Raw genomic sequence first — 12,884 nt, forward strand, 5'->3', positions numbered from 1 at the left:
GGTCCCATGGAGGCTCCTGGAAGGGGAGGGACTTCGCCTCTCTATATCGTTTTGGTATTTGCAGTGTTATTTTGTTGCGTTTGTTTTTTGGGGTTTGTGTGTTGTATTTAGTTTGCATAATTTCTGTAAATGCAGCGTTTTTCTGTTGTATTTGTTTTCAGGGTTTGTTTGTTTTTCATTTAATTATTTGCAGCTGTTTCCTGCTTGTGTATGCGTTTTGGGCTTTGGGCCGTTGTGCAGCGTTTGCACCTGCCGGCCACCGTAATTTACATTGAAAAGCTTAGCAGAAATGGCCACATGGGGGCGACAGCTATATTCAAAATAATTTCCACCAGATTTAATTTAAATGAGTTTAAAAGGTATTTTTTTTTAATACATTTATTTACAATAAAAATTGGGGCTGAAATTCAACCACATTGTAATTTAAAAAAAGAAAATTCTAAACACGATTCTACTGGAAAATACATTATAGTATTTTGTCTGTGCAGTGATACTACATCATGGCACTATAACTTCTATTTACTTTAACATCACTGTTAATCTATAGCTTCAGTACAGTTACATTACTCCTGTTGAGACTAGCTTCTGAATTTGTTCCACATTCATTTAAACCACTGCACATTTCAACCAATCACCAACATCCTACAGCCTCAGTGTGTGACCTCATGAAAGAGTATATAGGCTTAGTGTGAAACACTGGTGCTCAATAAGACTTACAGTTAATAGAAGAAAAAAAAAAGGTGGCCTCAGAGGAAGAAATTAAAGATTTGAAACTTGATTTAGTTCAGCACAGCATGTCACAATGTTCAAACCGGTTAAAAAGCAGAACAGGCTTTGAAGAAGGACAACCTGGGAAAATGATTGCTAAATTGTGTCTCAATCCAGACCTGATTATACAGTAATACTTTCAACTTGTAATATGTTGTTTCAAAGTCTAATTAAGTCTCTGAAGGCTAAAATATCAGCATGTCTGTATCAAAATAGCACAACATATCATACATACAGTGTCATAGTCTGATAGAGTGAAAAATACTACGATTAAAAATACTTTTTGGGTCGAGTTCTGTATCAAACAACAATTGTCATATTCAGCTGTAACAGTCCATAGATAAAAACACATCAAAGCAAATATATAAAAATGAACCCTGTGTTGAATAAAGCTACAGTTACCTCAATAACCCTACAGCAAAGATTGATATGATCTGTTACATAACACCTACAGAAGCACTAGGCGTACTTCCATCAGCTGAGTCAAAACATGTTAAGTACCTAAAAAAACTATTGAACATATTGTACATTGGTCTAAATGCTGATCTTTTTATACATATATAAACATTTCAAATGTGTGCATATAAAACAATTATGCACAAAACAGTTCTATAATATATTTGAACCTTATGATGATGGGCATTAAAGCTAACGCTGCTACTTTTTCAGCATCCTACACTTATGTCAAAGAACAACGAGTCCTTCTACCAAAAACTAACGTTACTTTTAATAGTAGTACATAATTGGTGTATCAAAATCTAATAATAATACTCTGGAGCAATGAAAGGATAACACAGATTTCCAAGGTTTCACATTCAAAAACCCACATACATGCCTGACGATACGGAAACCCTAATATGCAAGTGTGACGGCAAAAGAAATAAAACATTTGGTGGTTAATTTTCCAAGTCCGATCTAAATTGGTTTTCATTTATGTTTATGACTTAAGGAAAAGGTTTGGCTAGGATAATCAATCCATATTACTAAAGAGATATTACAACAACAAACAAACAAACAAACATAAAACACCCAAAACCTCCCAATACTTTTCCCCCCAACTATCATTGATTTTTTAGAGGAACTTATAACATGACAACTTTTGTTCCACCCTTTACCAGAGAAAACCATTTAGATCGACTTAGAAAATGAATCACCAGAATTTTCTTTTCTCACTTGCCTCCCTGGGCTTCTGAAGATAACAAATACAAAGATTGATAGAAAAGACTACAAGTGTTTCATGCACTAAAAAGTCCATACAGAAAGAGAAAGTGTCGCTGCAGTCTTCAATCGACTGATTCACTGTTAAAGTAAATGAACATCACTCTCCAGTGTGTTACCTGTCCTTTTATTTCTGCCTCAATGCTGTCCATAAAGCGCATTGTGATCTACAGGATGTGTGTCCATCTCAGTGATGCAGCAGCTCAGCATCATGCTGCCCCTGATACAGAGAACTGACGCTGCCCTTGCAGGCTGAATGTGCTTGAGACTGAGGAACACGTGGTGAAGCTGTATGAAAAGGTGCATCAAGGCAGAGCTGCGGTTTGCTTTTATGCATCTGTCGCCTCACAGAGTCTTTTACTTTAAGTCTTTTAACACTGGCTGGTTTTTTCTGGGCAGATGAAACCCTCCTGGTCTTTTCCTCCTGCCGCCTGCTTCTCCCCGTCGGCCTTCTTGTGTTCCTGGTTGTTGCTGTTTGAAGGGCCCTGGAGTTTGCGCTGGCGCTCAACACTGTGCCACATGCCGTAGCCAAAGTAGATCAAGAAGCCTAGGATAATGGAAGAAATGTGAGATGCTAAAAAAAACTGGCTACGGAAACACATTTTTTGTGATTGAGTTGGACATTTTTGGAAATGCTTGCCTTCTTGCTTAAATTAAGATCTGAAGATCAATACAACTCTCATGTATTTTCACTAAACATGAAGCAAGAGGCAGTAGGCAGTTAATTAGCTTGACAACAACACCCAAATTAGGTAGTAGGACTTAATCTGAAGGTAAATAGTTTACTGACCATATTATTGGACGCAGTAGATGCTAAGGCTAACATAGCTTCTCAGGGACCAAAGCAATTTTCTTTTATTTGGACAATCTAACCTGCGACAACAGAACTACTAAGGGTTTAAGGACTATGACTGTTCGTAGATGTTGTTGACTTTGATATGCTGCCTTTTAAAGCATTTACTTTTAAATATGATGTGTTTTAGTTTTACAGGTTATTGTTATCAGGGCAATAAAGCTAGCTAATATATGATATGCTAACGTCAAACAATATGACAGGAGGTCACTGCTCCCTGAATAGACAGAGTACCTTCAGACAAGGCCAGGATAGCAGTTTGCTATGTCCGCTCCTTAGCCTATCATGTACAATTTGTTAGAGTGCTTGCCCATTATCACGGTAAAAGGACTACAATGGAGGCGTTTCAGGCAGGGGGGTTTTGCGTGTAGGAGAGAAACTCCCTCTTGGCCTTTGCAGACCATTTATATGCGCGAAAACCTATATAACACACTATCGGACTACCCACAAGCATAATAGGGCTTTACACGGGACTCACCCACAGCCATCCACACAGAGAAACGTATCCAGGTATCTCCACTCAGCTGCACCATGAGGTAAATATTGACAAATACGCTCACAATTGGCAGAAAAGGCAGAAGGGGAACCTGTGTAGCAAAAAAAACATCAATGTATTTGTAATGGATCTCTGATCCCATAATGCACCAATTGAGTTGCCACCTACCATGAAGGAGACCTTCTTGGTGGTCTGAGGCTGCCTGCAGACCATGAACACACAGCCGCTGAAGATAAGCAGGCATACAAATAGCGAGGCCAGGATCCACCCCTCCAAATCAAGGATGTTGTAGATGTGGTACGTGGTGAGATAGCTCATCACGCACACTACCAGCACTGCGGTTTGAAAACACACATTTAATTCTGAATTTTTTTTATCACATAGGTAAAATAATTTGTTTTACCTTAGCTTGCTTACCGAGCACACAGACAGACATGTTGACCACGCTGGAGGAATGCTCAGAGGGAGAGGCAGGCGGGTGCAGGACGGCCTGCAGGGTGGAGCTGCCCCCCTTCAGCATGTTAAGGTGAGACTCAGACTCTGTGAGGTCAGACTCCCCCTCCTCAGAGGAGAGATAGTCCCTCTCACCGGGGCCTGCCCGCCGCTCCATGGCTCCATCGGGCTGGTACCTGGACAACACAGGAGTTAAAAATGAATGTCATAAGTGGGCAAAATAATACAGGATAATGTTCAGTGTTTTCAGTGGAAGAAACACTACCTGGATATATACAGTATCCTTTATTCTGCTCCAAAAAGCTATTGTTTCAAATGTTTGCTATTGTGTATAACAAAACATAGCATGCTTTTTTCCCCATATAAATTAGTATAATATCCAAGATACAAAATCCTTCTACAAAAAAACACATCTTCAAATTAATAAATGAAAACAATAATCATAATAAGCATACAACTTTGATTTAAAAACATTATATTAGTAATAATAAGACCAACAACTTGTCATGCTTTTTTTCTATACAAACAAACATAATAGCAATGACACAAGATCACTCTTAAATGACAAACCACAGTACCGAAACCGCACTCCTTAAAATCACAAATGACCTTCTCCTCTCCTCCGACGCCGGTAACCTCAACATCCTCATCCTCCTTGACCTCAGCGCTGCTTTCAACACCATCAATCACTCCATCCTCCTCACCCATCTTGAAACCACCTTCAACATCACCGGCACTGCCCTCTTTTGGTTCACATCATACCTCTCGGACAGAAACCAGTTAATCTATATCAATAACTGCAAATCCCCCACCGCTCCCCTCCCCCAAGGTGTCCCCCAAGGTTCAGTTCTCGGCTCCCTCCTCTTCATCCTCTACCTGCTTCCCCTTGGTCACTTAATCCGCCGTCATGGATTTCAATTCCACTGCTTTGCCGACGACATCTAGCTTCTCATCTCCACCAAGTCCATCTCCACTGCTACCCACTCCATCCTGACAAACTGCATCACTGAAATCAAATCCTGGCTCCAACTCAATTTCCTGAAACTCAACTGCGATAAATCTGAGATAATAATCATTGGACCAAAAAAGCTCACCACTCCTATCCATAACTTCCCCCTCAACATAGACGGCTTCCCAGTTCAAACCTCCCCTCACATCCGGAACCTAGGCATCATATTTGACCAAACCCTCTCCTACAACAAATACATCAAACAGATCACCAAGACAGCCTTCTTCCACCTCAAAAACATCGCCCGTCTACGTCCATCCCTCTCCCCCACTGCTGCGGAAACCCTCATCCATGCCTTCATCACCTCCCGTCTGGACTATTGCAACAGCCTCCTCTATGGTTCACCTGCAAAAATCCTCAACAAACTTCAATACATCTAGAACTCTGCCGCCCGTCTACTCACCCACACCCAAATCCGTGAACACATTACACCCGTCCTCATCAAGCTTCATCAAACTGGCTCCCCATCCCCCAGAGAATTCAGTACAAAATCCTCCTGATGACGTACAAAGCCCTCCATAACCTGGCCCCATCCTACCTGACTGACCTCCTCCACAGACACACTCCCACTCGCTCCCTCCGCTCTGCAACCTCCTGTCCCTCCCCACCCGGACCAACCTCAAGTCCTGGGGCGGCAGAGCCTTCTCCGTTGCTGCACCCACCCTCTGGAACTCACTACCCCAATCCATCAGAGATTCTTCCTCCCTCACAGCATTCAAAACATCACTCAAAAACCCACCTGTTCAACACTGCATTCAACCACTGACCCCCCCCCCCCCCTATTTTCTGTTTTGTTTATCTCTTTTTGTATTTGTTTTATTCTCTGTCAAAGCGTCTTTGAGTTTCCTGAAAAGCGCTATACAAGTCTCATTTATTATTATTATTATTATTATTATTAAATTAAATAAAAAATTAAGTTAAAAAACACAAAATATTCAATAAAAAAAGGAAATAATATATATATATATTTTTTTATAATAATAATAACAATAATAAAAGACCAACAGAAAAATAATACTATTACTTGTATAACTCACATCAAAAGGCTTACATATTGAGGAAGACATGACTCCCAATCTCACTTTCGTTATGTAATAGTGGGGTGGTTTAGTTTTACTTCACATAACAAACAGTTTAAACCAAGGAACAAACAGGGTTTCTGTGTTTGCTGCTGCTGTGGTGATGAATCGCCTCGGTGCAGAGGTGTACAGCAGCTCCAGAGTTTAGAAATTACAGGAAGTAAACACCTCCATTCACTCAAGCTGCCACTACACACTCATACAATGGGAGCATTCACAGATTTTACATCGGCAGTGTGATGCAATAACACTAATCATACCTCTGGGTTTTTAGAAAAGGGAAACTATTTCCCAATATTGCACCAAATAAGATTTCTTATTTATTTATAGATGTACCCACCTGAGGATCAGTACACACACAGCGACCAGCGAGTAGGCCAGCAGAGTTCCAATGGACATCATGTCAACCAGCGCCTTCAGGTCAAACAGGAACGCCATGATGGCTACAGCAAGCAAAAATAAAGTCATTAGCACAACAGCATTATACATTGAAAGAGCATTTATAAGAAATAGGATAAGTACTGATTACTGGAACAGTCAATCTTAGCACATAAAACATTTACACCCACAACAATAGAGGGTGCAGGAATGAGTCCTAAAAGCTGAAATAAGTTAGCATTTGAGTACTCCCAGGTTCCCTCGTCTCAAATTTAGAATGTGTTTTTGGTTAGATGCCTGAAATCTGGTATGTGCTTAACACAAGCATCATACATCAGTTAATACTCCACTTAAGTGTCTGAAGTTTATATGTCTTGAAAACAGCAGTTGCTAAAAAGTGACTAAATAAGACTATCAAACGTTATCATGCTGAACATTAGCCGCTTATAGCTTAGCGGTAGCGATGCGAAGCCATGTGACATTGTGATGTAGTTTGTTTATAGCCGAACATTCACTTTTTTCTTCTGGTGAGTGCATTTACTCCTCCATTGGAGTCCTTTTTCATAACATTTGTTTCCACAGTTCTTATTTTCTGCAATATTCCAAAATCCAATAGAAAAATCCCATTGCTTTTATCTTCCGGGTCGGCCAACACATATACCTCATCACTGCACCACCCTATAATAGTCGAGCAATTACAAATGGCAAAACTGCTTTCTGGCGCACCATTAGGGTTGGGTACCGAGAACCGGTTCCGGTTAGGAACCGGTTCCAACATTTCGATTCCAACGGCATCATTTAGAAATGTGAATTTCGGTTCCGCTTTTCGATTCCTGAGGAGATGTTTCTCGCCGCTCTCCGTAGCCTCCTGTATGACTGCAGCGGGGCGGGAAATGTAGCGTTGTATCTACATTTCCTACAGTGTAACCTGAGACCAGGGCCGGCCCGTCGCACTGGCATTATAAATGTTCGCCTAGAGCGCCAGATCTGTGGAGGCGCTGCGCTGACAGCTCTGGGAGAAAAAATAAATGTTTTGACCGTTGGGGCTCATCCTAATTTTCGGCCTTGATGTAACAACATTCATAATTAAGTAAATGTAACACCCTTTTCATCCCGGTTACACTTTTCATTTGCCCTGTACGATGGGCGCTGCAAGTGATGAAAATGGGGGATGTTGGCTTATCTGGCAACCGCAGCTCACAGCCAAAGTGCGCGTGAGCGAGGGAGAAAGGGAGGGTGCACTGGAACCGGCGCTGTTGTTATTAGCATCTGGTGCTAGCTGCTCTAACGGAAGAAGAAGAAGATGTTTCTACAATGATGTGGAGGAGAGTCCTCTCCGGTCAGACTGAGGCTGATAACTACAGCTCAGTGAGGTAAAGGACTCTGAGTGTTTAGATAGTTCACTTTAGTCTAAGTTATCTCAGACGTTTTGATCACAATTTATGTAAACACATATTTCCAAGGCACTCTTTTATAATTATTGGGATAAAACAGGTTTGAAATCATTCCAATGTATACTATAGGACAGTAAACCAGACATATCGTTTTAAACTGGAGAGATCAAAAAATATGCATAAATAAAATAGTAAAATAAGATGTGAATGAACAACAAAAATAAAATGCGTTACATGTAGGCTATTTGTTATTTAATTATTAAAATGTAAACCGATCTTTTTCATATGGGTGTTTAGAGTTGTACCCCCTAGATCTAGTCTCTAGTAATTCTGCGTGTGCACCAGATTGAAGCATTTTACTTCAAAATGTTCAAACATTTCTTCCCGGTATGCCTGAGAAGGCAGATATGCTTGTTTTTCTCAACAAGAACTGTTTTTAAAAGTTGGACTGTTGCACTGTTGTAGCTTCAGTGGTTCTCAGGTTAAAGTTACATAGCAGTGAATATAAACAGACTGATTAATGTGAATATTACTTTAAACTAACCTGTGTAAAAGTTTCTCGAATAAATGTAATTTTTTTGGTGGAAGAAGCATGTATCATTTTTTTACCCTGCCCCTCAAAGAATCGGAATCGAGAACCGTTAAGAACCGGAATCGAAAAGTAGAATCAGAATCGGAATCGTGGAAATTCAAACGATACCCAACCCTACGCACCATCCAGCAAATGAACATGAACAGATAAATTAAACTTCATGCAGACATGATGTAGGCCTATTCACAATAAAAAATAAACATAAAAGAGCATCATGTTTCTCTAGGCGGACAGCTGTAATCATCCCCATAGCGAGTGTCATTTGATGTGAGATACACAGTGGTGTTCCCTCGCTTGTATCTCAGCACCAGACTGCAGTATGAAGCGGATCTCAAAGTCCAAACAAAGAGCAGGGGTATGTACGCTGCTCACAACATTATATTAAAACAAAATTGAACATAATTGTAATTGTTCATAATATACATCAACGACATTTGCAGAGTATCAAATATATTGAAATTTATTTTATTTGCAGATGACACTAATATTTTTTGTTCCGGTGACAATTTGAAAGAGCTAATGGAAGTGATAACAGCAGAAATGATTAAAGTAAAACATTGGTTTGACACAAACAAATTATCATTAAATATAAGCAAAACAAAGATTATGTTATTTGGAAAACATAAAACAAATCCACAGATACAATTAATACTAGATAACATACACATAGAAAGAGTATATGAAATTAAGTTCCTTGGTGTGGTTTTAGACCACAAAATCAGCTGGAAACCTCATATCAATCATGTAAAAGCAAAACTGGCTAACTAAAACTATCGAATATTGGGAAAAGCCAGATACATTCTGGACTATAACTCATTGTATATATATATAACACACTAATATTGCCATATCTGATTTACTGCGTGGAGATTTGGGGAAACACGTACAAAACCAACCTACAGCCGTTATGCACATTACAAAAAAGGGCTATAAGAGTTATCAATAATGTTGGATATGTTGAACACACTAATGTATTATTTTTGAAGTCACACATATTGAAGTTCATTGATCTGGTTAAATTTAAAAAGGCACAAATCATGTACAGAGCCAGACATAATCTACTTCCTAGGAAATTAAAAACATTGTTCGTAGACAGAGAGGGTGGGTATAATTTGAGAGGAAATCTACATTTTAAACAACTCAAGGTCAGAACAACTCTGAGAAGTATGAGTATAACAATCTGTGGGGTGATTTTATGGAATGGTTTGGAGCAGGAGTTAAAACAAAGCACAAGCATAATTCAGTTTAAAAGGATGTACAGAAACACTTTTTTGGAAAGATATGAGAATGAAGAAAGGTGATTGAAGATGAGAAATTATTGTATATATGTATAAATGTAAATGTATGTAGGAATAACTTGTATAATGATTTAAAGGACAATCATTGATCAAGTGAGGGGTGGGAATTAATAAGCATTTGCTTCCTCCTACTCCCTTTCGGACACATATGATTTATTATTATTATTATTATTAATATGAAGACTTTTTTTTCTTGAATATACAAATATTACCATGAATGTGGATAAATACTGTATTATAACAATACGGTATTCTATTTTTCACATTTGTTATTTTTTATTTGTTATTTTTTAATCTGTTCGAAATAAAGACTGAAAAGAAAGAAAAGAAAGAACACAATTGCCCCAGCACCTGAGCACAGTGAGCATGATACAACCACATACCACACTATATTGTGAGTTTTAGAAGTTGATGTGCACCACACCCAACCCAGTCTCACGGCATTTCGTGTTATAGTCACAACATTTAATCTATTGATTCGTGTTCACCATCACAATTTTCCCCTTTTTTTCATGTCACACAGAACGATTTTAAAAGCAATGTATTCTATTGGTAGTATGTTTCGTGCCTGCAACACGTCTTTTTGTCCGGTCGGGTCTTGGAAGACCGGAAGCTGGTTCATAAAGCTGATTCTGGGGTTCATAAAAACATCTTCTTACTCAATATCAAGCCACGATTATTGTTTTTATTTTAAATCGTATTATGTCTGACTTTATTTGTCGTCTCGTCTGTGAGGAAAATAAATGGGGCTCAGAGCCTCAACATACTGAAATCTGTATTTTTTTTAATCTTTTTTTCCTTTTAATTTGTTATTCTTTTCTAAATGACACACTGTTATTTACTTAACAATAACACACAATCATCCTTGTTTTTATTTATTTGTTTAATTCCATAATCTCTGGCTTTTTTGGCATCCGTCAGGAACTAAATTTCAAAATAAAAATAAGCGGAAACAGACGTGGGCCTATATGGGACATTTCGAGCATGGCATCAATGCGATACACAGCCACTGAACTGATTACCCAAGATCCTCAGCTATGGTTTAAGCTCGGTGATTGAATGTTTTAGCCGCAATGCATGTTGGGATATGGTGTTAATACGATATGAAATCTGAAAAACATTTTGGAGTTTTGGATGGCCGAAGACACTACACTACCCTTAATCCCCAGCTATCGTTTGGGACTACGGTCCCCGTGATTAATCTTCAAGCTCTGGGATAGGATGTTGGAGTGGCAGTGCGCCAAGGTTACAGCGAACGTCAAACAGCTCTTTGAAATCAAACGAAACCACGGCAGACTATGACTATCCAAAACTGGACTCGAACGCCCCCCCAGAACTACACATGCTGGCTATTGTGTTTCGCAACATGTTCTATGGCACGTCTCCACTGGGAATTGTAGTTTTAAAAGACGTTTTCGTTTTTCCCAACATTAGAAGTTGCCAGTATTAAACTGTGTACAGCCCTGGGGCCTGTACTACGAAGCTGGTTCAACCTAACCTGGATATGTTTGAGTTAGCCGGTTGGGCTAATCCAAAACATACGCGCTCTCGCTAAACGGTACTACGACGCGGGTTATCAAGTGGATCGCTCAAGCCAGCCGTGTTCTATCTAGTTAGGTGCATGTTCACATGAAAGGGGTGGTATTTGGAGCATTCGACCAATCACAAACATGGAGAAGCATACTGACAGCGCAGCGTCATACTTCCTGAATGAAAAGTCAACTATAATATTAGACAAATATCAAGAAGTTAAACTTTAAACATCCATGACTTAAACACTTTATCCAGGATAAAAGCCACATAGCTGCACCTGCAAAGTGAATACAGCTGGTAAAAGAAAAAGTGTTTGAATGCATACATTAACAGGTTTATGATATCACTGCCCCGTCTAAAACACGAGTGGATCTGACTTTAATTACATTTGTCTCGAGTGTTTCGTCAACTTAATGTGTTGCTTAAAATAATACTTCTGCATACAGTATGTGACACTGAGTGTTGCACGGCCAGATACGGCTCAGCTGACTCAGATAAGAAAATATATGATACATTATGAAGTGATATGCCGCGGACTGTACTTAATGGACTCTGATCCGGTTACTTATGTTGTGGCAGATATTTAAGTAAGCTTTCTTAACGCTAATGTTATAATAGTCAGATTGCTCTGAAGATGGAGGTGATATTCTATTAATGTTCACGTTCACACAGTCGGTGATTTTTGCCGGCCGTCTTTCCTGCAACGGCAGCTTTTCTGTATTTCCTTTCTCCTGTAATATGACTTGATCGCTTTAAACTCCGCACACTGAGGTCTGATTGGTCAGCAGGCAGTGCTTTCACTGAGTTGAGCTCTTAGCCTGCAACCTAACCTGGGGCCTATACTACGAACCTGGTTCAACCTAACCTGGATATGTTTGAGTTAGCCGGTTGGCCTAATCCAAAACATACGCGCTCTCGCTAAACTGTACTACGACGCTGGTTATCAAGTGGATCGCTCAAGCCAGCCGTGTCCTATCTAGTTAGGTGTGCGTTCACATGAAAGGGGTGGTATTTGGAGCATTCGACCAATCACAAACATGGAGAAGCGTACTGACAGCGCAGCGTCATACTTCCTGAATGAAAAGTGAACTTTAATACTAGTCAAAAATGAAGAAGTTAAACTTTAAACATCCATGACTTAAACACTTTATCCAAGATAAAAGCCACATAGCTGCACCTGCAAGGTGAATACAGCTGGAAAAAGAAAAAGTGTTTGAATGCGTACATTAACAGGTTTATGATATCACTGCCCCGTCTAAAACACGATCTGACTTCAATTACATTTGTCTCGAGTGTTTCGTCAACTTATGTGTTGCTTAAAATAATACTTCTGCATACAGTATGTGACACTGTGAGTGTTGCACGGCCAGATACGGCTCAGCTGACTCAGATAAGGAGATATATGATACATTATGAAGTGATATGCCGCGGACTGTACTTAATGTACTCTGATCCGGTTACTTATGTTGTGGCCGATATTTAAGTAAGCTTTCTTAACGCTAATGTTATAATAGTCAGATTGCTCTGAAGATGGAGGTGATATTCTATTCATGTTCACGTTCACACAGTCGGTGATTTTTGCTGGCCGTCTTTCCTGCGACGGCAGTTTTTCTGTATTTCCTTTCTCCTGTAATATGACTTGATCGCTTTAAACTCCGCACACTGAGCTCTGATTGGTCAGCAGGCGGTGCTTTCACTGAGTTGAGCTCTTAGCCTGCAACCTAACCTGGTCCCGACCAGGTTAGCTGCTTAGCATATATTACCATGGAGATCTAGCCTGCTAAAAAGAGAACCAGCTTCGGATGACCGGAAA

At 39.6% G+C, this 12,884-nt stretch overlaps 1 protein-coding gene across 3 annotated transcripts in view; it reads right to left on the reverse strand.

Annotated features, from left to right (window-relative positions):
* Positions 1–336: 336 nt before the first annotated feature.
* The window catches only part of slc7a2 (solute carrier family 7 member 2), a 40,316-nt gene continuing 27,768 nt past the window's right edge, over positions 337–12,884 (reverse strand). For all 3 annotated transcript variants that reach the window (XM_034093613.1, XM_034093614.1, XM_034093612.1), the window contains exons 8-12: positions 6,217–6,319; positions 3,753–3,964; positions 3,504–3,670; positions 3,318–3,426; positions 337–2,533 (exon numbers count right to left, since the gene is read on the reverse strand). In XM_034093613.1, coding sequence (XP_033949504.1) covers positions 2,358–2,533; positions 3,318–3,426; positions 3,504–3,670; positions 3,753–3,964; positions 6,217–6,319 — 767 coding nt within the window. In that variant the 3' untranslated portion in view covers positions 337–2,357. The remainder of the gene's footprint in view (positions 2,534–3,317; positions 3,427–3,503; positions 3,671–3,752; positions 3,965–6,216; positions 6,320–12,884) is intronic.

The sequence above is a fragment of the Pseudochaenichthys georgianus genome, chromosome 10 (assembly GCF_902827115.2).
Source record: "Pseudochaenichthys georgianus chromosome 10, fPseGeo1.2, whole genome shotgun sequence".
In the NCBI taxonomy this organism is placed as follows: Eukaryota; Metazoa; Chordata; class Actinopteri; order Perciformes; family Channichthyidae; genus Pseudochaenichthys; species Pseudochaenichthys georgianus.